Source organism: Syngnathus scovelli, chromosome 16 (genome assembly GCF_024217435.2).
Source record: "Syngnathus scovelli strain Florida chromosome 16, RoL_Ssco_1.2, whole genome shotgun sequence".
Classification (NCBI taxonomy): domain Eukaryota; kingdom Metazoa; phylum Chordata; class Actinopteri; order Syngnathiformes; family Syngnathidae; genus Syngnathus; species Syngnathus scovelli.
The window spans coordinates 2,123,906-2,151,708 of NC_090862.1; the positions used below are offsets into that span (position 1 = coordinate 2,123,906).

Here is a 27,803-nt window from a genome sequence, read left to right on the forward strand (position 1 = left end):
GCGGGCCACTGTGAGTGGGACCGAGTGTTGCTGGAGCCAAATCGGACACCAGTGAGTGGCCACAACGCGGACGGGACAGCAGTAGAAGCGTAGATTACTCCTGCCAATTAGTCAATAGCTCTCATTTGGTTTGAACTTTCATTTTAGGGATCTTTTGGAGACCAGAAAAAAAAAAAAACTTCATTCATCAGACTTGGAGTGGCATCACGGAGACTTCTTTACTAGACAGGATGTCGGCACTCTCCGTGAATGACCACCTTGAAGGGATTTTATCAGATTTTGAAGGTATGTGAAGTTGTAATATTGAATTGCTTTACTGCCGCTCGTTTTGTTGCTGTAGTAAAACGCAAACGTGTAATTGCACCCTTGAGCTGTTTGTTCATTCAGCGCAAAGAGGAGACTTCTTGTCTGCATTGGGGCTGGCTGCACAGGAGTGGCATGATATTGACGTTTAAAAAAAAATATTTACGAGGAGTTAAAAGAAAAAACACATCAATGAACTTAATATAAACTTTTTGGGACACTTAATTGGAAAACTCGTTTTGAAATGTCAAAGAAAATAGTTCAGTGTATTTTAAAGAGGGTTTTGAAAAAATAAAAGCTTCAAGTGGTGACAATTTGCATTTGTGGTACACTAGAATAAAACAAGAAAACAATATGGCTGGTGGTATTTTGCACCCAGGCCTTCAATTTGACATTAAAATAACTAAAATAAATGTTTTGAACAGCGTCCTAGAATCTCCCAAAACATCCTCATTATTAATTCACTATCTTTAGAGTTAAATGTAAAACACTCCGAGCAGGTAAGCGACCAACAATCAAACAAAAACAAAACTGAGAGAGAACGTATGCATCCCATCAGGAGACAATAGCAGCTCTTCAGCTGCAGGAAATTTGGCTTTGTGAATGGACACCCTGTTTGACTCTGTTTCACCACATCCTGATGTTCATACCCACATAGTCGGCTTGCTTGACTGACATTCACTTTTCCATATCTCATCTTCTCTTATCTATCATCAGATATGTACTTTATATTTTCAATTTTAGATAGATAGATAGCTGTCATATCAAATTTCTGCTTTCTTGCTCTTGGTTCAGTCTGACCAATGATTGGAGATAAACAACCAAGACAACAATAAAAAAGAAAATATTTTTATTTGTGGACATTTCCATCATGAGAAAAGCAGATGTCAAAAACGGCACACTCCCAGCTCCTCATCAGGGTGATCCATCTTGTCCTGAGGCCCCGCAGGGCCAGCGCAACAAAAGCTGCCCTCTCTCCTTTCATTCTTAACTCTCTTTCCACATTCCTTTACTAAGACAGGTGTTGATTTGTGCTTCTAAACAAATTAGTGTAGCCTTGGGCCATAGACTGCCACAGTAGCTTCTTTTTCACAATTGTACTGTAAAAGGCTTATGGACACCACAGATTTTTTTTTTTGTCAGTCTTAAAAAGTCAAGTGGCCCCCCCCAAAAAAAAAAAAAAAATCAAAGGAAAGGAATGTCTGCAATGCATGTCAGTTCATACGCACCATGGTGTCCCATCTTGTAAAGTGCTTGGCCATCAACTGATGAAAGCATAATTTCACAACAAGGCAACAGACAAAGAACGGCTCACAAAAGTCTTTATTAGCCTTTGCGTGGGTGACGTTTCCTGTTTGAGCCTATGGACCCAAACAACAGTTGGCATTCCTTGAGAAATAGCGTTCCATAGACTTATGCATGTGATTTTTCCTCTCTGCAAGAACTTCTCTCCAGAAGTTGTTACTTGCAAGTCTAGTGCCCATGAAGGTGGAACATCAGGTGGAAACCTCGAAATTCCAAAAAGGGGCTGTTGCATTTCTTTAAATAATAATATAAAAAATAAAAATAATAATTCAAAATGTGTATTTTTATTTCTAAAATACAAAAAAAATAATCATGTTTGCAATAGTAAATATCAAATATGAATACCAAAGTGTCAAGAGTCACTTGTGAACCTGCAAACAAAGTCAAGGCGCTTGATAGGCCATTGAGACAACAGAGCATTCAGCCCTTTGGCTGACCCGAAAGATTAGAAGAGGCCAGGGAGGCCAAAAGCTGCCTCACAGTCCCTGTCACATTCTGGTACTGCTAGAGATCAGAGAGGGTCTCATGACTTACTGACCCAGTCACCCTACACACTCACACAAAATCACAAACACATAGCCCTCGTTGTCTTTGTTCACCACAAGCTGTCCTCACAAAAACATTCCAGCTTGTACTAACGTGGTGAGCACATCAACCAAGGATGTCAGTGGTTGGTAAAATGACAGCGAGAAAGATGTAATTGCGTAGAATACTTTATATTAGTTGCTTCTAACACTGTGAATCTGTCAGTGTTTCCACCTAATTGGTTATTTATTTCTTTAAGGGGGGGGGGGGGATCTGTCTCAAGTGGGTCCCTAACCCGACACATGCTCAGGTAGCACCTGATGTGGCTGGTTGCCAGGCCATTCTTCTCTAATGGATCAGAAGTTGGCAAGACTTCAGTGTGTGCTGTCTTTTATCCTGGCATGTCTGAAGTTGCTTAAGACACCCTAAACATTTTAGCCATTAAAAGAGGGGAGACAAAACTATTAGTGTAGATTAGTTTGTACTGATAAGGAAAAAAAAATTCAGATGATTGGATTTTTTTTCTAAAAATGATTGTTTAGCCCTGAAAATTGAATCTGCACATGAGTCTTGAAATTTTGATTTGCAAAAAAAATGTCTGCAGATTAGGAGGCACAGAAGTGTCAATGCAACTCAACAGTGGTGGTTTAAAAATAAAACAACATAAATTGAATGGTTTCCCCTCATTTACTTTGTCATGATCCTCCCATCTTAGGTGTGTTACACTCAAACTATTTACGAGGCTGACACACCTACAAACACCAGGTCAGAAGGCCTTTAGCATTTTCCACCTAGTGTCCAAATTGTAACTGACTAGCAACATTTGTCAAATCAAATTTTGGACAGACGGGTCATTTAATCCATTATTGTCTTATTTTTCAGGTGCTTAATAATTGCAAGACATCTAAAATAACCATGTCATGTATTTGCCTCGCCCTGTGTCATTTTCCGTATTTAAACTTTGCAAAGGGCTTCTTGGAATGTGTATTCCAGATGTGCTTTAGCTAAATTGGAGTTATTTTAATGCATGTGTCTGTTATCACAGATCCTCACTGGATGGGCTCGCAAAGTCTGTTGCCTTATCTGTCAGGGTTACCTGTATGGAATTTGCAAGAAATAGGGGGAGGATGGTCATAGACATGCCCTGACTGGGCCTCCTCTTATTGTGTGTCCAAAGGACAAACTGGGGCCCCCCCTTAATACTTACTGGTTCTCAAAAGAATCCATCTCGCTGGTCATAGCTGGGTTTTCAAAATATGCAAATTAGTTTGAAATCGTCAGTTAGTCTCGAGCATTGCGTGATGTTATTAATGATCTTGACCCTGAGAGGTCGCAAGCAGTTGTTCCATGTTTTCCTTCTCAGGGCCTTTTGCCAAAAGCTGCAACAACTGCAGCGCGTCATTCTTCAGTGTTTACTGACGTTACAGGAAGAAGACACATGAGCTCATTTCAAGCGTGACCCTTATGTAAACGGCAATTTTCCATTTGTCACTGTCAGTCTGCGGAAGACTCAAATGTTTCCATTTTCATATTGTAATGCAGTTAAGCTAATAAACCTAAGGCCATACGTTAGTTTGTCTTTTTTCCCAGCTTAAGTTTGGACAGTGACTGCAACGATGCAATCTGAGTCCCATTCACAATCTAATAATAATTGGCTATTGTATGAGTATATTGCGCAATGTCCACCATCATGCTGCTTGATTTGTTTTCATAACAATACCACCCAGTACGTTTCAAAAGTGTTAGAGCGTTCCGTAACGGAGATGCTAAGTTGGTAGTGCTATTTATTCAAAGATACGACCGTGCTGATGTCTTATCGCTGAACATTCTGTCACGCCTTTCCCAAGATGGCAGTGTAAAAGGAACTATTGTCCAGTGTTTTGACTTTCTTTATTTCAGCTGTCAAAACTAATGTCAAACTTTTCCAAGGAGTACAAGAAAGAACTGTACATAATACTACAGTATTGGTCAAGCTGCAAGATGTTTGGGTTTGAAAATCACAGAAATAATGCGTTCCACCATCAATAAACATTTTAGAATCAAGTAGGCATTTTATAATTAATATTCAAGTTTCCGTATCAATATAAAAAAAACAAGTTACTCAATTTTATATTAAGATAAAAACAATAGGAAGGAAAACATGAAAAAATTCCAATGGTGCTGTGGGAGATAATCTAATTTTGAGAGATTAGGTTCTATACAACTGTGAGAAAAAAGGAAGTAGAGTTTCGAGTAAATAGACCATACGCAAACACGCATGCACAAACACACGCAATGCAGAGAGCTGATGAGCAATTGCCACCGTAATTATTTCTCCAGTCTCCAGGAGGGTGCCAGCAATTACCTGATACCGGGACTCTTTATCTCTTGCACTTAGGGCAGGTTTGCACTCGTAGCCTCAGCCAAGTGAGTTCACACAGCCGTCAACAGACACACAGGCACACACCTCCCAGCCTGCCTGGAGCCTTCCGAGGCCATGAGTCCTCACAGGAAGGAACCAAAATTGGACTTTGTTATGTGTTTTTATGTTTGCGTGAAGCCAGAACCCAACCGATCATTATTTATGTACTTTTTATTCATTTGAGTCCAATTCTAAATATCAGAGAAAAGCACTGCTCACAGTTTTAAGGTATCCAACTAGGCAAGGAGAGGTGAGCTAGATGAAATTTGGGTATTTTCACAGATACATGCGGTTAAAAACGGGTATCTGCGCCGTTGTGGGTGTGAACACAGTTGACTTCCAAGAAAAATATTTTTATTAAATCAAATATGACAAAGTGATTTGAATGGTGTCTCAAATAGCAACAGCTAACATATGAACATAAGGCCCGTTTTATTGCTGCCATAGTTTTACTTCTGTCAGCCGTCAAAAAGATGATAAGGCCTCTTGAGCAACAGGAAGTCAGTCTCAGCGCAAAGCACTGATTGAAAACAATGGCAGCTTTAAAATAGACCACAGAAATATTTACCTCATGGATTCAAAAAGTGGCTAGTGTTAGATGGTTTTGTTTTCAAAATAGAATGTTTTTGGAAATAGTCCTTTCTGTACACATTTTGCAATTTCACATAAAAAATGCATTCAGTTCAAACGGATGAAAAGCTCATTCATGAAATTCACCGAGTGTGTAACATGAACACACTGTCAATATGCCTTAAAGTCAATGAGTGTGTCTGTATGGCACTGAGAGGTCACTGGTCCGGTCATGCAACATATAGAGACTCTTTGAGTTCAAATTATATGTGAAGGCTTGTGGAGTTACAGTTTAGCTTGCTAAGCTTAGCGCTATGAATTCACACAAATTCTTCTTAAAGTCTAAATGCCCTGCTTTGTCTTTTTTGGGTCAAGTTTAAAAGTTTTGAAAGATGACATTATTCCCTCTGAACACTGATAGGTACATTAGCAAGTAGCTAAAAATAATCATTTCTGTCGCAAAACAAACTTTGTAAATGCAATAAAATTAATACAAAATTAAACCTCATGTTTTTCTAAGGCTTTAGTAAAGTTAGTACTCCAAAGCATCTTTCAAAAATGATCATATTATAATTTAGAATAATATTTACGTCATCACTTTAACCCTAAAATTTCACATTGCTTAAGCTAACCCCCGCAATCATGTCGTGTTGCAGTTGTTGGGTAACGCAAAACCGTGCAAAAACCAAGACCCAACCTCAATCCCCTCTTTGTGTTTTTGCGGTATGAAAGTAGAGTGTTTGTGTTCAATAGAGGAAAGGGACACCATTGCCGTACAAAGGCAAGTGTCAAAGATCATTCATGCTAAGAAACCTGAACAATAGTGAGAGAAAGCTGAGAAAATTAAATATAAAATAATAATAAGCTAGGACAGTGTATCCACCGTATCGATTTCATTTTAAAGTGTGTTTTGATGGAAAGTCAAAGATTCAAAGCTTAGGTGTGGATTCATACCATCAGTTGAAATTTGAGTATTATGAATCACAATTTATGCCTTTCAGCAATTCCGACATCTTCATTCCGTCTATTTAGTAAAAGGAAGTCGACTAAAATCAACACCTTTCCGAAGTCTTGATTAAAAATAACAAAGCCTGATACGGGAAGCAGCAACAATGCAATCACGCTTGTCAGATGGAATAGATGGATCACAAAGAACGATTAACGATTGGTGATGCAACCAATCTCTGAAAGATCTAAAACCAAAGACATAAATCCACTTTTCTTTTTATTTACAGCCTTGAAGAGATCATTTGACATCGAAGATGTGGACGATATACCATCCTTCTCCTCGGCATCCACTACCTCCTCACCCGTCTCTCCGTCGCCGTCCCATTTCTTCCACAGCAACAACAAAGCCGTTGAGGATCGGCGAGGAGGACAATCTCCTTCTTCATCTTTCAACAACATCAGCAACCTGGGCTCTGCAGGGTACCACGCCCATATCAGCCGAAGTTCTAATCCCAGCCCGGTCCTAAGATCACGTACGGTGGTCAGCAGTCTGTCCTTCAATCGAGGAACCACAAACAAACCGGCCATTAACACCTCTGTGACTCGAGCGGCGTCCTTTCAAAGCAGGGCAAATCCCAACAATGGCTTCTCCATGTTACGTGGACCAGGAAGTGACAATGACAGCCTTCATAGCTCCACTTCCAGCCTTGAGTTCTCTGGAGTTGGTGGAGGTTCACTTCATCCTAACAAGTTGACGTCATATCTGAGTCCACAACAGCAGCTACAGGCAGGCGCTCAATTGGGAAACAATCACAACTTGAAGAAGTTCTCCTCTCATGGGACTGTTTTTCACTCAGCATTGGAGCAGGGAAAAGGAATGATGGGGCCACCAGATCCTCATGGGAGTAATCATGGCTCCATGCCCAGCCTAGATATTCAAATATGTGATGGTGGAGATGGTGCACAAAGAAGTGGAGACCTGCTTTCTCCTGGCTTGAGGTATACCAATGCCACCTGGAATGGCCAACCTCAAAATCCCAATTCCCTTGAAGTTGAGAGTAGCTGTGGTCCCAACAGTCATCATTATCCAAGTCCCCAGACTACCCAAGCCAAGGCTAAAGAAACTCCACGTCTCAGTAAGTTCCCCTTGGACCTGGATAGCTTGGTGAGCACCACCTCTGTTACATCCCCTGCAAAAGTTATCAGACGACCCATCAACCCTCCAAAGCCTCCTCCAAGAGGCACCGGGAGCCTTCAGCATCATACCAACTCCCCATCCACTTTGGCAAGCCCATCAGCTTCCCTAAGCAGCCTTGAAAGTTCTTCCGATGCACCATCTCATCCCGTTTTCTCAAGCCATTCAACTACAGGCTCCTTTCCTGTTCCAGAAGTGAGATGCTCACCCATGCCCCTATCTCCAGTCCACTTGGGAACCCTTTCCAGGCCTCAGGTTTTTCAAGTGAATCCTGACCCACCTAAATCTTCCAGCCCCAGAGCTACTGGGACTTTGGAACATGGCCCTAGTGATGTCGGAGATAGCGTAGGCTCAATTTTGCAGAGGATTGCCTCATTCTCCCGACCTGTCATCGCCGATACAAGCCAAGGAACTGTCATCCAACCTTCTGCAATTCCAAAAATCGGAGTGCTGTCTTCTGAACCTAGCTGTCCTGCAGAGATGATTCTTATCCCAAAAGGAGGACATGACAAGAAGAAAAACATAGGTAAGAATTATATAATATAAATGTGCCATTTCTAGCAACATTTTGCACGTAGCTCCAAAAATCAGGGTCATTCGTAACTTGAGCTTCAAGAGAGTTGTGAAATCCAACTGCATAAAAACCTTTTCACGAAATCCACCCATACAGATACACGACACAGTTGTGTTTGTTTTTGTGCGAGTGGGTGGCTGGGTGTGAGGAATAAGCTCTGTTTAACAAATGATGACAGGGGACTTCCCTCGTGTCAGCTAAGGAAAACAAGACAAGGTTAGCAGATGAGTTGCTTACCACACCCATTGTAATGGTTTCCTTCAGCTATAGTAGTGTATATAAACACACAAAATCAGTTAGACACTTAAAACATTTGCGTTTCAGTGTTTGATGACTAAATCAGCAGGCTGCTATTTTATGTTTTAAACCACACAAACATTTTTTTTTTTTTTGCAACTGTCGGATATTTTTAACAGCTAAAGCTATTCTGGTTCCCAACCTTCTTGCCTCGGGCTTCTGCTTCCCTCTGATAACAAAGTGAACAATTCTGTCTAAAGTTCACCACTCTTCAAGATGTTTGTCCACGAGGTCTATTGAGCTATCAAACCCCGTTATATTTGGAGAAGATTGTAAATCGTATTAAACATGACTTGATGAATTTATACACTACCTCAGCTGACTTGCCCTTTAGCGGAGATTGATTTATTGCTTCTTCTCCTTTTTATTTCAAGAGACATGTTGCATGTTTACGTGAGAGACTAGGAAGGATTCCAAACAGGATGCATGTGTTTAAAAGGCACCTGTCTGGAGTTTCCCATCAGGGAATGACATCAAACATCAATACAATCATTTTCAGAACCGCAATTGGTATCTTCTGCTTTTCACGTTGTTGGGAAGATAATTTGTGGATGCTCATTTAGAGTTCAAAAATGTATGTTTTGGATGGCTTACTTTGTTTTGATTGGTCGTGTCCCGGCAAGAGAGTTCCAAAAGTTGAACTGTAATTTGCTTACTTATCTTGAGTCTAACAATGGGAGTCTCCTTTTAGGTTGGGAATGTGTTGCTGTGATTTTGACACAACATTCCGGCATCGTGCGGCAACACTTTCATCTGAGTTCAGACTGTAAATAACAGACAAATGCTTGGTAATTGTCCACAATGTGAATTATTGTGTTTTGCTTAGAAAAACATCCAAACAACAAAAGTGGCCCTTGGACCTCTTTCCTCTTGTCTTTTTTTTTCTCTACTTGTAAAGCAAAACACAGAGGAAAAGAAAAGTCGGAGAGAAACAAAGTGAGGACAAAGAATGAAAACAAATCTTGAATCAATTGGGGAACGTCAGACTTTTGGTGCCGTGTGTTTTAAATTACACAATAGCACTGATGGGAACAAGTCACATATGTGCAAGTCTCAAGTTTTTTTTTTTCTTGGGGAAGTTATTTTACATGTGATCAGTCAAGTTACCTTATCAATGCCGTCTTACCTGTAGTATCTCGTCTTCATATGCGAGGATGGAAAATGCTATAGCTACTTTTAAAATGTTCTGCGCCATGGGATTTTTATTTTTTTAAATTGTGTTGTAGTCTTACTAAGATTTCTCACAATATATCACAATATCCTTTACTGACCATGGCGGGACGCGCTGTTGCGTCCCCGAGGCTCCAAAGTGCACTACAGATGTTCCCTCCCCGCACATCACATTCTGATGTGCTCCGTCATGTTTTTCATCTTCTTTCAAGGCCTTTTTTTCCATTGAGAATCAAATAAAGTTCCCCAGCTGTCGGTGTCAGCTAGCCCCAAATGGCGTAGTACATACTGCCGCTCCTAATATGTTTCAAAATATTAGTTTGCAATTTAATAAGCTAGCTTTTGTCCACAGAATCATGAAAAGAAATCTCTCTCTCTCTCTCTCTCTCTCTCTCTCTCTCTCTCTCTCTCTCTCTCTCTCTCTCTCTCTCTCTCTCTCTCTCTCTCTCTCTCTCTCTCTCTCTCTCTCTCTCTCTCTCTCATAAAAAAGCTAAAAGCTCTAATATAAAATAATGATAAAATAAGAAAAAAAAGAAAAAAAAAGAAAAATAAGTGAAAGCTCTCTCTCTCTCGCTCTCAAAAATAAATAAAAGCTATAATACAAAATAATGATAAAATAAGAAAAAAAATGATAAAAAAATAAAAATGAGAGCTCTCTCTCTCTCCTCCCTCCTCTCTCTCTCTCTCTCTCTCTCTCTCTCTCTCTCTCTCTCTCTCCCTCTCTCCCTCTCTCCTCTCTCTCTCTCTCTCTCTCTCTCTCTCTCTCTCTCTCTCTCTCTCTCTCTCTCCCTCTCTCTCTCTCTCCCTCCCCCCCCCCTCTCTCTCTCTCTCTCTCTCTCTCTCTCTCTCTCTCTCTCTCTCTCTCTCTATCTCTCTCCCTCCCCTCTCTCTCTCTCTCTCTCTCTCTCTCTCTCTCTCTCTCTCAAATGGAAAATAGTGGAAAGTATGACAAGATGAGCAGTGATTAGCTGTAAAGCCAAACATGTCCTTACAGAGTTCGGGGGTCAGTCGCTATGACCTCACTTTATAAAACTGCTCCCATAGGAGCCCACGCTGGGCTCTTCAAAGGTAACTTAACACTTCAAAAAGAGGGGGATAGACCAAGAAATGTCATGACGAATGATTCACTGTGGCTTGTAATTCAGAGGTATGAATACTTCACCTGTAAGGGGAGTGCAGCAGAAGGTATGTAAGAGATTTTAAAATTAGTTTCTACTCTTACTCAATACAAAATATAAAGCCTGGATTTTTTTTTTTTATTTTAGTGCAAGGAGTAAAATAAAGATGCGACCACTTTTATGCCAAGCACGTTTGTTTGCCCGTCTACAAAAAGTAGAACTCATGGTGGCCATTCATAAATTGCAAATGCAGTGATTTATTTACATATTGGAAACTTTTAACATGAGGCCCAAGCTGCAAATTTATGGCTTCACCTTCACCACTCTACATGAGAAGTGTGAAAAAGCAGCGACGTCAGATTTGCAATCATACCAGCGCCTTTAATTTACACAAAGCTAGAGGGGAACAAAATAATTATCCATCAGTAGCGGTGACCCTCCAACAAAGACCTTTAGTCCAAATGACACCTTATTACATCGTTCATGTTCTCTGGCATGGTATGAAAGAAAATGAAATGGTACAAAGGAATCAAAGTTAATGGGTACGTCACACAATGTGAATTGTGACCGGCTGTCCCAGAGACTCTTTTATCTACAATACAATACAAATATATTTTATGCTTCAGGAATCTGCTTGGAGATCTGAGGGAATTTTCTACCCTTGCGTCAAAAAGGGATTCCTCGTTTTACACATTTTTAACTCCTCGCTGAACCGCAGGCTAGACGCAGGTCTGTACATGCTCCAGTGGAAACACTTTTTTTTTTTTTTTTTTTGCTAAGAATGCTCAAAAGTAACTTCCCAACTTACTCACTGAAGCCACGTGTTAAAGGCGCATGCAAGTTGGGATGCAATAGTCGCCTGCAGCTGAGCTCATCTTGGATTTGTTTCCAATCTGCTCAACTGTCTTGACATGGGTGCCCTTTGACCTCTCAAATTGAACGTGAGATCCTTCCATGTTCTTCACACCTATTGAGAGTGTGTCTGGTTTGAGCAAAGGCTAGCATGGTTTAGGTCAGTGCTCGAAAGTGAAAGATTACATTTGCATCTGAATTTTTTATTTTAAAAATTCCAAATTTAATTTAATTTATTTATTTATTGTTTATTTTATTATTGTTTATTTTAAATACGCTATATTTTCTTATCATTGCTATCTACTTTTCATGCCCCAGCATTTTCCACAAACATCTCCATCTTTTTTTTTTTTTTTTTTTTTTTTTTTGGAACTCCACCCTAACCTACATATCTGGCCTTATTACAAACAATTATCACTTATCCAGTGACCTTCAAGACAAGGTCATTCCCATGATGTGCATCAGCAATTTCTTGTAATGTGCTCTTTGGCCCAAGGGAGCACTAGCGTTCATGTCTAATCCCCCTAATGCCAAACAAACAGAAGAGACGGAGAAAGAGGAAGGTAGTGAGCTAAGATGGAGAGCATTCAGATGACCAGGAAAGGAAGAGTTCGTGAAAGGATAGAAAACAATGATGAGATCTTCATTTCCTTTACCCCAAGGGCAGTAAAGTTCACAGGTTGGCATCATTGCGTCCCCATGGCAACGACCAGAGGAAACTGCTCATTGCAACAAAAAAAAGAAAGAAAATTAGAACAAGGTGCAATGTTGACATGTGGCTCCTGCCAGCTCGGAGAATGGGCGGAGCTTGAAAATGCTTTTCACAGCATTAGGATGGTCACATGATGCATCTGGTCACCTGGGAAGCTCCACAGAAGGAAAAGATTACACGATACAACGCTCAGGAGGAATTTGGTACAATTCCTCTTTGCTAAACTGTTTCAGTTCAGTCCTATTTTCTTTTGTGCATTGTTTTCTTAAGGCAATGACGTCAGGTCCCTGACTGTGACCCTCCAGAGGTTTTATTTACTTCTCTTGAAGTCATTCCGTTTTTGATGGACTTTTTTGTTTGGTGTCGTTCTCCTGTTACATCATCCATCTTGTCTTAATTGGCAGACAGATGGCTTTGTTTTAGCCTTTCCAGCTACATTCACTTATCATTGGGCAAAACATTTTCAAAATATATCCAACAATAAATACATTGAATCCAGAAATCAGAGTAATTCCCAAAAAGTTATCTTATATATTTTCTTCAACAACTTGACAGTCCAAATGAAAACAAAATTAAATATTTTTTGTTATTGTCCAGTTCTATAGTATTTCAATCTTGTAGATGTTGTCATTGTTGCATAAGAATAGACTTGGGAAATGATTAATCATCATAGAAATGTGCACACAAGAGAAAAACACAGAAAGGTTGTGACTTTCCTCAAACAGCACATGCACGGAAACACTGGGTCAGCGACCACATGTGTTTCCTGAAAGCGATCACCTTCAAACACATGTTGTTTTCCTCTCACGTTTCCATCGGACTCCAGCAAATCTCTTCTATCTATCTGCACGAATGTATAAAAAAAAGAAGACAATGTTTGATGTGGCAACACGAGATGCAAGAAACGTAGTAGGTCCGGTGACCACCACTGCTTTTATTACTGGACTTTAAAAGGACATTCAACTCACTGGTGTGTTGCCGTCTAGCTGAAAAACTGTTTTGGGATGAGTACCAAGCTCTCCTTTTTAAGATTTGAACATTTGAACCATGCTGCCAAGAACAGATGGTTATAAAATCAACCTTGCCAATTTTTTAGTTGGTCCTGGCACTTGGTCTTACCATTTATGGTTCATGTGTAGCCTGGTGCTGTTAAATCCAAGACCAGAGGTCCATTACAATTTTTTTTTAATTATTTTTTTTACGTTTGCTTTTTAAGCACAATTAAGCCAAGATTTTCCGATCAGATGTTAGGACAGTTGTACTTCGGCGAAGAAGCATGCTAATGACTTATTAACCCTTGTAAAAATGTACTTCACTAGGTTAGCAGCTTTCCCATGATTGAAAAGTCATTTATGCTCTTGAACAGACATTCTCAGACAATTCCATCAATCAAGCCATTGATTCTGAAGATTCATTCCGAGAAGTGTTGGTCAAAGGGTAATTGCAGCTTGAGGGCAGTGCTTAAGAAAAGGCGAGGAGGTCATTTGAATCATTTTGCAGTAGTTGCCAAATACTGTAGTAAAAGTTCGGTGTCTTTTGGTTAGACTAAATATCTTTGGTTCTGCGATTTGTTGGTAACCAGTTAAAAAAAATCATGTTGCTCTATTTCCAATGTTTGTATTCAAGCTATTACCTTCTCAACGAGCGTCTCAATTAAGCTGTCAAACAAATATTCTGCTGCTGTCCTCAAGATAGATTTGGAAATTTGAGCACATAATGGGCAAAATAATGCTAACTGACAAGATTGAAATAGAAAACAACAAATGAAGAATGACGTCAGGAAAATGTACAGTAGAATTAGTGGCATTCTATTATTGCAACATGTCCTTTTGTGTTTGTATTTTGACTCTTGTGATGAGGCACATGCAAAAAAAATAAAAATAAAAAATCCCTCTTCTTACCTGTGTATTAATAACAGGGTTTAGTTTTAGTTTTGTTTTAAAGAGTTTGTTACTTGGTGTAACTTGCTGAACCTGTAACCAGGATCAAATGACTTCTCCCTAAAGGGCCATTTTATATTGTGGAGAAAGAGGCGCTCTAGTGGTACAAAATGGTATTACAACCACAAATGTGCCTCACTCTTAAAATAATATATTATTATTATTATTATTATTATTATTATTATATTTGTGTAGGTGTTTTATATTATTTTTATATACATTATTAATATTATTATTATTATTATTTTACAAATTCATGGTTAAACTGAGCGGTTCTTTTTGAGAATATTTCCACCTGTAACTTTGATTTAGCAAGGACTGTTGGGAGATTGCAACTCCTAAATGAGCGTATTTACAATTGAACTAGGCATCACCCCACTTTTCCTACTCTTCAGCCTGAATAAACAGTGCACAGTACCACTTGAAGATCAAATCAACATGGGACAATAACTTATTCCCATCGGAGGACCCCGGTGGACGTAAAGCAAGCAACAATGGAGTTTGAAGGTTAAATAAACAAAACAGATCCAGTGAGATTCCAAATTCACTGTGCTGGGTGTTTTTGAGTCTAAATATATTTTAACTGCCTGGTTCACATTTAGTCATTTCACAAGGCTGGCCACCAACTTGTGTTGTTGTTGCACAATGCATTTGGAGTCATAAATTACAACATATCGTTCACTCGCTGACGCCGTCGTGATTCACTTGCCAGACTTCAGTGTGTGAATGTGTCAGTGTGATTAGTCATATTAGGCGCCCTATTATTGTCTGGCTATCAATTCAGGTTATCGTCCATGTTGTCCCCATCAATTTGTTGCATGTAGAAGCATCCAAAAGGTGGCGCTGTCTTTAAATTAGACAGGCCACACCCATCAATTTACAAAGCTATCCATTTTTAAACAAAATACAAATTTCTATTTAATTGACACAAGAATTTTTTGGTCAATCAAATACTACGTATATCTTCATACTCGCACAACAGTACAATGTCTTTTTCATGTGTTTCCCAAGCAATGTTGAAGACATTAGATGAGTTAAGAAATGTTCTTAATGATAAAAAATATGTTCTCCAGGTATCTGCATTTTCACAAAGATTGTTATTGTAGTCTTGGAAATATAAACCATGGGAATCTCGTTTTAGTATCGGATGAAGGAGCAGCGTGGGAATGTGAGATGTCTGGGAAGTGTATAATGTGGGCGATGTTGGAATGCTGTCATCTCTCAAGTGTTCCAAAAACGTGACAACGCTGTCGTAGAGGCAGGTAGAAAGAAAAAGTCATCAAGGGACATAATTGACAAAAGCAGTCATTATCAATCACCAGGGCTGACGAGGAGATTGACAAAAATTCACTCACATTCACACCTTTGGGGCATTTTTGGGTGTGAGTGAAAATCAGTGACTTCAGAAGAATATTTTGCGCCTCCTACTTGACATCAGAGTCGAATGTGTTTTACGTTCCCCCCGATAGATATGCTGAGGAGTATGCAAAGTGCCAGGGAGGACCGAGTCACCATTCGGAACTGTTATTGGTAAAAAGATTGATTTAGTTGGACTTGTTTTTAAATACTTGCACCCCTTTTTTTCATAGACTAGTCCTACTTGATGCATCCCAGTGACCCCCCCCCCCCCCCCACATAGGTCAAAAAGGTTATTTTATTTTTGCTCACCACAATTTGTTCAGACTTTTATTTATTTATTTATTTATTTATTTATTTATTCATTTTTTATTTATTTTAATTTTTTTTTTTTTTTTTAGGGTTTTTTGGGGGGTTTTTGACACACGAAAGTTGAAGTGCCTGTGTAGATTTTTTAGTCATCCAGGTCATGGTAAGCCACACTAACTGGCATCCGGAAGTTGAAGATTTACATACTTTTCTCGAGTTACTGACAGAAGGTTACGGCGTCCACATTTTTTTTCAGGATTGTTTGACGTTGCCTCCCCTATCAGGTCAGGCAACTGCAGTGCAATGGTTAGGAAATGTCATTCGTCAAGATTCAGAGGTGACTGTGGAGTCGTATGACTGTAACATGATCGGTACATCAGAAACTCACAGGATTGAGAGAATTTAATACTGCGTGCGTGTTTGTTTTAAGACATTTTTAAATTGTAGTGTTTCACAGTTGTTGTTTTCAGTTGACATTGATTCTATATAGTTCAATAATTGCAGGATCTTGGACTGTTTTTGAATGTAAGGAAATGTCTTCTACTCACTATCTGATATGTTGGGTGTTGAAACTGAGAAAAAAAAGTTCAACCAGGAAACGGTTCCCCTTGCCACAAGCCAGGAAATGCATCATCTTCTGACTGATACACACACACACACACACTCAGCATGTCACACCCCTCCTTACACACATATGACATCCTGCCCAGTTGTGTGTCATTGCTGAAGTGCCAGGTCTCCAAACCACCAGGTAAAGAAAACTTTTCTTCTTCTTCCTGTTTTTAGACTCTTTAAACATGTGGTTAGACCAGTTATATTATGTATGGTTATTTTTTTTTGTTCATTTTATTGTATTGCGAAACTGTCTTGGTTGGCACTTCTTACGAAATATGTGGAAACTACTCCCATGTGACTTTTTTTTTTTGGAGGAGATTAATTACAATGGATGATGAGAGTTGCTTAATTTTGTCTTAAAATGGGATTGGTTTTTTTTTGTCCTCAGCTCCTTAGTAACTTTGTGTGTGAGAGGAAGTGGAAAGGAACATTTAGTTCAGAGTATCAGAGATGACTAAATGCCTTGACATATGATTTCAGTTTAACTTCATGAAATAATTTATGAAAAAAAAAAATCCATAGCTAAATGCGTCCCATAACATCTGGCTATATAATAAAATACATTTGAAAAAAAAAATGCTACATGCTTCTCAGATCAAATAAGCACAAAATAAATTAAAATGTTAAGACACGTCCCATAAATTGAATACGAGTTGATTATTTTGAAGATTACAAATGTCCGAAAGTTCTTTACAATTCAAGTACACAATTCCTTTCATTTTATGTTGAACCATTTGTAATCCAACCACATTTACCTTATGCTCTTATGAAGCGCAGTATACAAACTTTCAAATATTGCATCCCCGTGATTTATGTTTGGTTGTGGTGAGGACGACTTCCAGACATCAGCCCTCGTGTATGTCTAGAGCAAAGTTTACAATAGAATGTCATGGACCTGGAGCTTATACAGACACACCCATTACACAGCAGAGCCAGATAGTCCCTGCTTGCTTACTTGGAGGGAAAGTGTGCACTGATTTTGACAGTTGCATTGATTTCTAGAAATTATCACTGTAGATTCCAAATCTGTTATTTGTCGTTTAAATGCACATAATTTATATGTGATACCTCATTGGATGGCCTGTACCAAAGAGTGACTGGACAAGTTGGAGTAGGACAATGAGAAGATGCAAGCCAGTAGATTTCAGGATATTGATCTCCAATGACTTTGACGACTTGAAAATGATTTTTTTTTTTTTCCCAGCTGTGATAGGCTCCGGCACTCCAACTTCTAACTACTTACCAATAAATGAGAGATTGCAATTTCTAGAGAAATTGTGTGTGAAGGCTGAGTAGTACTTGTGGTAGTTGTAGCATTAGTAGTACTTGTAGTAGTAGTAGTCATTGTCGTGGTTCTTGTAGCAATAGTAGTACTTGTGGTAGTAGTACTAGTACCTGTTGTCGTAGTAGTGCTTGTAGTAGTAGTACTTGTAGTAGTATTTGTAGTAGTGCTTGTAGTAGTAGTAGTTGTAGTAGTGCTTGTAGTAATTGTTGTAGTTGTTGTAGTAGTACTAGTAGTAGTAGTAGTACTTGTAGTAATTGTTGTAGTTGTTGTTGTAGTAGTACTAGTAGTAGTAGTAGTAGTAGTAGTAGTAGTACTTGTAGCACTTGTACTATTAGTAATTGTAGTACTTGGAATAGTTGTTGTACTTGTAGTAATACTTGCAGTACTTGTAGTTTTAGTACTTATAGTACTTGTAGTACTTGTAGCACTTGTACTATTAGTAATTGTAGTACTTGGAATAGTTGTTGTACTTGTAGTAATACTTGCAGTACTTGTAGTACTTGAATTCCATTTAGCAAGCATGTCTAGGTCCAGTCAGGAAGTGAGGATGAGCATAGTGAGTTTTTTTCAGGTACTACGTATGGAATGGAGATGCAAGCGCGGCAGTCTGGTGGCACTGGCAGACAGGTCAGCCATGACAGGCTAAATGATTCTGACGGAGAAGAGGGGGGAGGACAAGGCAAAGGGGAGCCAGGCCAGGCAGGCGTTCTTCTCCGCATGGGGATTAGTGGAAGCTCCTTGGCCAATTTACATGTGAATGGATCCCGGTGCTGCTTTTAGCCACCAAAACCCCCCTCTTCTTCTTCTTCTTCCCTCTCTTTGGCCGGCTCCTCGCACTTCTCCTCACATCGGGGAGAGCGAGCGTGAGGCAGTCCGAGAGGAAAACATACAAAGGCAGAGTGCAGGACATCAACCTTGTAGCAACCTTTCCAGAAAGAAGCGTTTCAAAACAACACGAGCAAAAAAAAAAGAGCGAAGCGGCTGCCAGGCAAGTGGGAATTTGGAATAGTTGAAGGTAGGAATTTCTTTTTTGTTCTTTGCATCCCCCCATGGATATCAATGGGGTACGCTCAGTCTCTTGGGTGAACAATGAAGGCTGACAGAACTGGTCCACTTTGGCGGTCAGAATGTGGAAGGAGGGGAGGGGGGGACTGTTGAGCAGGCCTCTTTGAAACTCTTGAATCAAACAGCCCTGCAAATAACTTTATTGTGGCATGCAAGACTCGGAATCTACTTTAAATTGAACCTTATCCGACAACCGGCACTGTAAAGTTCTGTGTCGAAATTGTGTATTAAAGATTTTAAGGATGTAGATGTCTTTTTTTTTTACAATTTCAATCGATGGCATACTCTTTCAAAAAAATTTATATAAAATAAATTGCATTAGAATAAAGTTGCAAATAAAGGGACACAATACATTGCTAGTATACCAAATGGATGGACGCTACCTAAAAAAAAAAATATGTTTGTTTTTTTGAAAGGCTTGACAAATTCTGTCTGCTTTATTGAATCCATTGCATTGAACTCAGCTATGACACAGTGACACACATCTTCCAAGCATCCTCACAATGTGTAGATCATACTGTGCACAGATTTAATTTTCTTCACAGGATGATTTTAGTGTCTATCGAATATCTAGATGTGAGGCAAACTCCACATCTTCAGGTATGTCGTAAATCACCTCATGACTCATGGCGCATCGTAAATCCAGGTTGAGTGTCAAACGTCAGTGCCTTGAGGGGGAATGCGTTGCATCAATTGGGTTTGCAGACAGGATGTCTCAGCAGTGAGAATTTGTCAAATCATATTTTGAAGGTCTTTCTGACAACAAGCTCAACCAATTATTCTCAAAGCAGTTCAAAAGACGGATGAATGAATATTGTGATAAATCTGCATTCTTTCGGTCTCATTGTCTGGAGTAGGTCAGGTTAAGCTGCGCCTAAATGATTTTTCACAATCGTGCTTTCATTTTTACATGCAATTGCATTTCGGAGTTTGACAGGGACAAAATTCTTCAAGTTTTGAGGAAAAAAAATACCACAATTCCATGTTTTGGTGTTTTTATTTCACTCACCATTTATGGAATCGTTCACAGTTCGCCCTTTAAAAATCGCATACCAGTTGTGTGAACGGTCTCACAAGAATTGCTAACTGGAAAAGGTATTTATTTAAAAAAAAAAAAAAACTGTTATCTTCATCAGTCCATGTTATGACAGATTGTCCATAGTTGGAGTAAATTGCTCCTCTCCCTCAGATCGCCTCAAGCCAACGCAAGAAAATTGCAGAACTAAAACAGTTTTCTGATCGGTCTGATCATCAAGTACAAGAAATATTTGGTTAAGGTTATTGCCAAAAGATTCACATACTTTTTCCACTGTGCGCTGAAATGTTTACATGCTGTGTTCAGTCAACATGTTTGTGCGCCATTACTTTCTCGTTGTCAATTTCTTTTAGGCTTTCTTCAGCTAATTCAAATCCGAATAGTTTGCAGAATCTTCAGAGATTTTTTTTGCCAAGGTATTATGTAAGAAAATACACATACATGAAAAGTACTCCATGTTTCAATTCTCTTGCTGTGCAAAATCAGTACTGAAAGAGGAAGAAGTCATATGTGTGTCCCTTTCACCTCTCTTTGTTGTTTGTGTCCCTACAATGTGTGTTTGCCTTCCTTTTTTTGTGTGTTCTTAGTAAATGAGTTTGTGTCCGTTTCCCTGACACACTGTTTGCGTTTCACATACATTACTAGTCATTGCACACTTTGTCCGAGTGGCTTTGCGTGCACAAACGTTGTTGACTTTGTCTTCCATATATATATATATATATATACATATATATGTGTCTCATCATTAATCTTCCCCCTTGGAGTAAAAAAAAAAAAAGAAGCTACATGTAACTATTACTGGAATATATATATATGATTTATTTATATATATTTATATAACTTTTGTTACAATAATATGAAAGCTTACTTTAGTATTTAAAGGAAACCCAGACTTGTTTCACTCCTACTCTGTCACTACTTATCAGGATTAACAGTGTTCCAATGGTTTTACAGTTGGATATTTTTAGCTGATTAAATGATGCAGCTTAACACTTCAGGGGGGGATTCAAGTTTATGTGTGCACGTGTGTGTGAGGAGTGTGTGTGTGATAATAATAATAATTATGATTATTATCGTTGTTATTATTTTTGTTATTATTATTGTTGAATTATAGAAATTACAGATGGAAATCAAATTGGCAATCATTCTGGGATTTCAGAACAGTTGAAAGATGATGCAAATTATTTCACAACTACTGACCATTTATTCAAAAGAATACCACCTATAACCGGCAAAAGTTAATCACACATGCCTCCGTCATGCCTTTTGGAGGCAGACACACATATGCACTCAAGTGTCAATCCTCTTACAGCACAGACCAGACCAGACTACAGACACAGACTGTACACAAACACTTGTGATGCTTCACTGCTCAGGTAAACCTGGACTTGCACCATATTTAGTTTCCCTGTCAGGGGAACAGCAGCATGCTCTTTCTCAAGTTTGCATTTACGTCTTAGTAATATTAATTCCTATTTTGTTGAATTTCATTTGAGCTCGCTATTTATGTTGGGGACTTTTTGTTTCTAGTTAGGAAATGTTTCAGGTGGTCAGTGACAGACCACTAACCTTTGTTTAAATTAGAATGAGAGAAGTTAGCTGTTGTGTCATGTGACTATGTTCATGTTAAAGCTGGATTACATCTAAAGGTCAATTTTTGTTATTTTTATTGACATTTATCTTGCTCAGGCATGATCTTGGAATCACCCCTGATGCCGGGTGTTAAAGTAGGTGTTAATAACATTGACGTGTTAAATTGTTTCACAGTTGTTGAGAGAATCTAAAGTGAATCTAAGCAAAGGGTGTTACATTTTCTCCTTTCAAACTTTAGGTTGGAAGACGAGATGTTGTGAAGTTGATTACAGGCGTTGCTCCGGGATTTTTTGTTTCTCTCCCGGGCAAAATGAGGGCTTGACCGATACAGAGGGGGCTGAGAAAATAATATAAAAAATATACATATTTAAAATATATATCATTTAGAAAATAGATAAAATATAGAAAAATATATATATATTTAAAAAATAAAAGACTATTTAGGAGTATGAATTTAAAAAAAAGCTTAATTGGTGATATGCAAATTTCGAACGAAGCCATAGTACCTCTCAGCCAAGTCCCTCGTTAATTAACATATACCTCTAACTAATGAAATTATTCAAATCTCTTTTACAACTAACCTCCATCTGTGTTTTCATTCCACAGAAAGTGCTGGAGATCTGAAAGTAGCGGTACCTTGCCTGATGGAGGAGAGAGAGGAGAAGGAGAATGGCGACATGGGAGAAGAGCAAGTCACAGACGACAAGAGCGAAGCAATACTAGCGAGCACCGTTTCCGAGAATTCCGTCAAAGAAACGAAAGAGAATGGAGTGGAGGTCCATGTGGAGGAGAAGGAAAAGGAGAAAGGAATGGAGGAAGGAGAGATGAAGAAAGAGGTGGAGTCAGAGGTGAAGGTGGAAGTCTGCCAATCTGTGCCAGACTTGCAGATGAGCTTCATCCATGGCAGTGACTTGTTTGGCTATGTGGGCATTGAGGCAGTGCTGGACCAGATGAGACACAAGACCATGAAAGCTGGCTTTGAGTTCAACATCATGGTGGTTGGTGAGCATTCAATTCTTCATTTATTACACGCAGAGGCCCACTAGTTGTCATTCGGCAGCCATTTTAAAAATAAACATCTGATTTGTTTCTTCAGGTCAAAGTGGTTTGGGGAAGTCCACCATGGTCAACACTCTCTTCAAATCCAAAGTCAGTAGGAAGTCCTGCACACCAAATTATGAGGAGAAAATCTCCCAAACAGTCAAGCTGCAGTCAGTGAGCCACAGTGAGTTCACATATCCTGCATGACTGTTTTTTATTTTTTTCACTCAAGCACAACTGTGGATTTGTAGTCCGTGCGACATCACTTGTAAACATTTTCTCAATCTCATGACTCTTCAAGCCATGTCACATTTGAAATATAGAGAACAGGGAAAGCTTCGGCCGTGCAGAAATGTAACCATAACAGCAGGCTGCAGTAAAAAGCCTAGATATGGTCATGGAACTCGGGCGTGCAAGGATTCGTCACATGACACCCTCATTTTTACCGAACAAAGTCCCACACTTATTTTTTTTTTTGGTGACTGAAAATCCTCAAAGCAGAAGCAGAAGCAGCTTCCCTCCACATGACTGGACTCTAAAAATAAAACCATTACATCCTTTCAATTTGTGGATGAGCCTAGTGGTTAGCATGTGTGGCTCACATGCCAGAAGTTCTGGGTTTAAATCTCCACCTGTGTTATCAATGTGCTTACATGTGTTTTTTCAAAAAACACAACTTTATTAATAATGTACTAGAGCTTACATTGTTGTTATTGTCAAAAGTTAACATGCATCTGTTTTTATTGTTCCCCGCATTCCTGGTTTTAATGAGATTCTCGAGCGCTTCGGGGACAAAATGAAAAAATATTTGCACTCATCACCAGCAGCTAGCTAAATCTTGATGGCGTAACCTTCCTTCATATCTAGAATTACATATCAACAGGTACAGAATATAACCATTCCCAAATGTCAGTGCAGGTTTTGGCCAGCTCCAGAAGATTTTTCGGAAGTGAAGCAGCAGTTGTGCAATGGTGTCCCTCCGGCGACTGTAAAGTCCATTAAAAAACTAGTTTACCTAGGAGTGTGTAGAGATGGATGGGAAATGACAAATCATTAGATCACACCACGCCAATTCCGTCAATCTGTTTCTGTCATTTGCGCCTGCTTGGTGACGGCTCGCTTGACAGTCAATCTCAGGCAAACACGGCGAGTCGTCGCTGTTATTGGAGGTGTTTGGACACTTTCTGTACTGTGCTTTTGATTTGTAGACCGGTCTAGACGGTGCATGTGGTGCTTTATTGTAGGTTTGTGAAAATGGTAATGATTCAGGTAGCAGATGTTTGCTCCCTTGCTTCCGTTGAAAGGAGATTCTTCAGCGCTTACTCAACACTGCCAATGGACTTAAATGATTGCCTTTGCTCTTCAACATGATTGTGTGACCAAGAAACTCAGAAAAGATTTTTTTTCTGACCAATTGGATAATTTCATTTCATTAGAACAAATCATAAATACTCTATGTTTATATATTCATGCATCGTACTGTATTATGCATTCCTGTTTAGTGATTGAAGAGAAGGGGGTGAAGATGAAATTGACAGTGATTGACACTCCAGGATTTGGAGATCAGATCAATAATGAGAACTGGTAGGTGGCACATAAAGCCTGAGGCCATGAAGAAACACACACATAATATCCATCCACATTTAAATTATTAATATCGTATTGTTTATTCATATTGATCTGTAGCTCATTTATGTTGCCTACTTTCTTTTTATTCAAGTTGGGAGCCTATCGTCATGTACATCAACGAGCAGTATGAAAAATATCTACGAGAAGAACTGCATGTCAACCGTAAGAGGAGAATACCTGACACTAGAGTCCACTGCTGCATCTACTTCCTGGCTGCAACAGGGCACAGGTAAAAAAAAACTTTCCACTCAACACAAACAAAAAGTTTTTTTGTACATCGTGATGAAACAACCACAGATTTCGAGAAATTTTGACTACTATATTTCATTTCAGATGCTACAATATGCTTGTATACAATTTTATTCTGTTGTGCATGAGTTGTTAAAAAAAATAAAAATACGTACTGATCAAAATGTGTGTCCAGGTTACGTCCCATCGACGTGGAGTTCATGAAGAGGTTGGGAAAGATCGTAAGCATCGTGCCTGTCATTGCTAAAGCTGACACACTTACCATTGAGGAACGACAAGAGTTCAAGGAGAGGGTAAGGGCACGTAGTAGTTTGTATTCCGTTCTCAACTTGACCTGTGTTTTACCTTTGAATGGTTAACAGATAAGGCAAGACTTGGCAGGCAACGGGATTCGTGTTTATCCCCAGAAAGAATACGATGAGGATCCAGAGGAACGCTTCCTCAATGACAGGATCAGGGTAGGAACATAGTTCATCCTTTAGAAACAAGAGAGGAGGAAATCTGAAGTGCATTCTTTGGACACTGCCAAGGGCTTCATTGTAGATGTGCTTTTATGTTTGTAAGCAGGAAAGTATTCCTTTTGCCGTGGTGGGAACTGACAAGGAGCATCAGGTGAATGGAAATAAGGTGTTGGGCCGTAAAACCAAATGGGGAATTATTGAAGGTGAGGAGTGGAAAAAAAAATTACCAGAATATTATTTCTAACACTGGTTGACAAAGAACTGATTTAGATTTTGAAAATTAAATTTTGAAATTAATTTTAAATGACGGATTTGTCACATTTTCAGACAATGTCAATTTTCATAATACATCCCCGTTGAGATATTACAATCCTGTATGTTTTAATCAAGTTTTTAAATAAATTAGCTTATTCGTGTCCCTCTTATTACAGTCGAAAACGTGGCACACTGTGAGTTTGCCAACCTGCGAGATCTCCTCATCAGGTGAGCTTTTCTTCTTTGAGTATCGTATTAATATCGTGTTTTTTTAAATTAAATTTAAAAGTGTTTCCGGCATTTATTTTATAAGATTTTAGAAAACTCATCCCAGATTCTTCTTTTCTGGCCTTGGGACCAGCAGTTGAAATAGACTCTCTGGTGACCTCTAGTGGCTTCTTTAGAAACCTTTGACAAAAATACACAACGTGCATATACCTTTGTTGCTTGTTTCAAAAGCTACTGAATGTTTTCAGGCTCACTTGTGAGTGTCAGAGTCTTAATTAACAAGTTCTAATTGAGCTGCGGTGTTAAGGACTAAAGTGCAATCAGGGATTATCACTTACATAACACCTTGTCGATTCTCTATTTAACTACAATGTAAAGGAGCTAATCTGCTTGCAACATACACCTTTGATTACATTTTACCTGAGATTTTTATTTTTGCTCCGCTTTTAAAGGTCTCACCTGCAGGACCTGAAAGATGTGACACACAACATCCACTATGAAACATACCGCGTGCGACGGCTTAACGAGAGCAACATGAATTTCATTGAACAAGGACTTTCTACTTGGCCGCTGGAAAATGGAACTGCTGACAAATGTGAATCAGACAGCCACCTCTGATGCCTTCGTCAGCCTCAAGCTCCTGGAACGATGCTAACCATCTACTCAAAACGAGAGAGCATTTTTGAAGCGAGTTGGGAGAAATGTCAGATTTGGTTGTTGTCGGTCATTACAGAGATTGTTTCATGAATGATTTTTATGGGAGACTAAAAACACAAATATTTTTGAATGTAATAATTTCTATTTTCTGGTGTTATGGTTGCATATACAGGCATAACCAAGGCAGTCAGTTTCAAGAGTGACACAAAGATGATACAACAAATGCATCTAATTTTCTGTTATATTCAAGATAAAGGTCATAAGTCATATTTGTTTTGACATCCCAGGCCTTAATTGCAGCAAATTAACTGCACACAGGGTTGAAATATATACAGTCGTTGTGTAGGTAGGAAACAAGGCAAGTTTTTGACCTTAACTAATTCTTTACAGGGCAGGGTACATTGTGTCTTTGAAAAAGATCAATGCATGAATTTAGATGATTCTTATACATTTTCTAATGACTATTTTGTCCGATTTCTTAATTTACAAATAAACATAGTTTATATAGTATCCAGTAGTTAGCTTCTCACGGCATCAGGTCGAACTGGAAACTAAAATGATTATAACTTGTGTTGAACGCCTCCATCCATTTTCTGAACCGTTTTTTTTTCACGAGGGTCGAGGGCATGATAAAAATGACTGTCACAAGCCTTTAACTTTGAATTTTGGGGCAATGTATGGAGTAAGTATAGATTTTTGTGTTTTATGGGTTGCCAAAATCATTGCCTTTCCTCGTATGAGGTCGGACAGCTAATCAGAAGCCATTCTGAGCAGCACAGCAAGTTATAAAGAGCAGCATGACGCTAATTGTCTTACAATTAGTCTTGCCGTGACCTTTATGACCCATTCACAATTATTTCACCTGATATTAGCTTGGGTGCACTTCTTCATACTGTTCCTGTCTGATCACAAGTGAGCGACATGTTTGTCTTACGTGAAGTTTATTTTGAAATACATTATGATAGCCGTATCCGTGTGATCATTTGTCAGAAACGCACCCAGACCTGTTTAATTTATTTTTCTTTGACTGAACTACAAACTGCATATTTGTCACAGCAGTTGTGTTTATTTTTACTTGGTATTATTTCTGATTCACTAAAAATCTACTTTTAATTGTCTGGTGAGTATTGGAGCTGTTTGACATGATGATAGACATGTTTGGGAAATATCAGGTAGGTACACGAGTGCCTTAATAGTCCCATCTGTTAAAAAAAAAAAAGTTTAGCTTCATCAATACAAGTTCCAAAGAAAAAAACAGGATACTGAAGTTCACTACAGCATATTGAAGGCTTTTAATTGGATCGATAATTGGCTGTACATGTATGTATTTGTGTCATGCGTATCCTCTGGTTGGTCTACAAATGAAAATAACAAATGGAATTATAAACAAAATTATTTTTAGATAAAGGATAAAAACCAGAATACATGAAGATCAGAACTTTGTAGCGCAATTCCATCAAGTTCAGTTATTTCTAGTATATCAGTTTGTAACCTGCACTTCCAAAATTTCAAAATATTCCCGCACTAAAGGAATATTAACTGTATTTAGATTACTCTTGTAGAATGTTGAGAATGATTGTTAATGTCAAGATGGTGATTCTTGCTTTGCTGGCTTTTCAAGCATAAATGAAGAATTAAAACATATTCTTAGAAACGATTATTTTGAGTAGGCTTATTTTCATAATCACACGTTTTTATGAAATGAGACTTGATGCAAATACTATATATAGTGATTGGGTTGTGGAAAAAGTGTGTTGGACGAACCATGAACTCTTTTTTTTTTTTTTTGTTGTCACTCCAACCCTCCCAATTGAGTTTTCTGCTTTGTCCTGTATTTTGAACCTCTGTACCAAGCTCCTTGAATTTCTACTCAGCATTTACACACTTTGCATAAGATTGTTTATGTATTTACAAGTATAGTTATGATATACATGTTAACACTGTTGATTTATTATTAAATCTTTGTCACTTTCCAAAGCATAGTGTAAAATCTTGTAAACAAAAAAAGGCCTACTATATTTTCTTTGTACGAATAACAAAAAATCTTCTTTCTGTACTGCTAATAATAATAAATTTGCTGCAATTGGGATTATTGTATATCAGCAATCAAACAA

At 38.7% G+C, this 27,803-nt stretch overlaps 1 protein-coding gene across 4 annotated transcripts; it reads left to right on the top strand.

The window, feature by feature from the left end:
- The first annotated feature begins 24 nt into the window (after positions 1–24).
- septin12 (septin 12) lies at positions 25–27,666 on the top strand. 4 transcript variants are annotated; one of them, XM_049743864.2, is made up of 11 exons: positions 25–285; positions 6,340–7,773; positions 21,776–22,171; positions 22,266–22,394; positions 23,713–23,794; positions 23,931–24,068; positions 24,264–24,381; positions 24,451–24,546; positions 24,656–24,752; positions 24,981–25,032; positions 25,485–27,666. In XM_049743864.2, the coding sequence occupies exons 1-11, from the start codon at positions 231–233 to the stop codon at positions 25,648–25,650; spliced, it is 2,763 nt and encodes a 920-aa protein (XP_049599821.1). In that variant the 5' UTR covers positions 25–230; the 3' UTR covers positions 25,651–27,666. The 4 variants fall into 4 exon arrangements, with proteins under 4 accessions (XP_049599821.1, XP_049599822.1, XP_049599824.1 ...); XM_049743865.1 differs by lacking the exons at positions 25–285; positions 6,340–7,773 and adding an exon at positions 15,724–16,326; XM_049743867.2 differs by lacking the exons at positions 25–285; positions 6,340–7,773 and adding an exon at positions 17,960–18,490.
- The last annotated feature ends 137 nt before the right edge of the window (positions 27,667–27,803 follow it).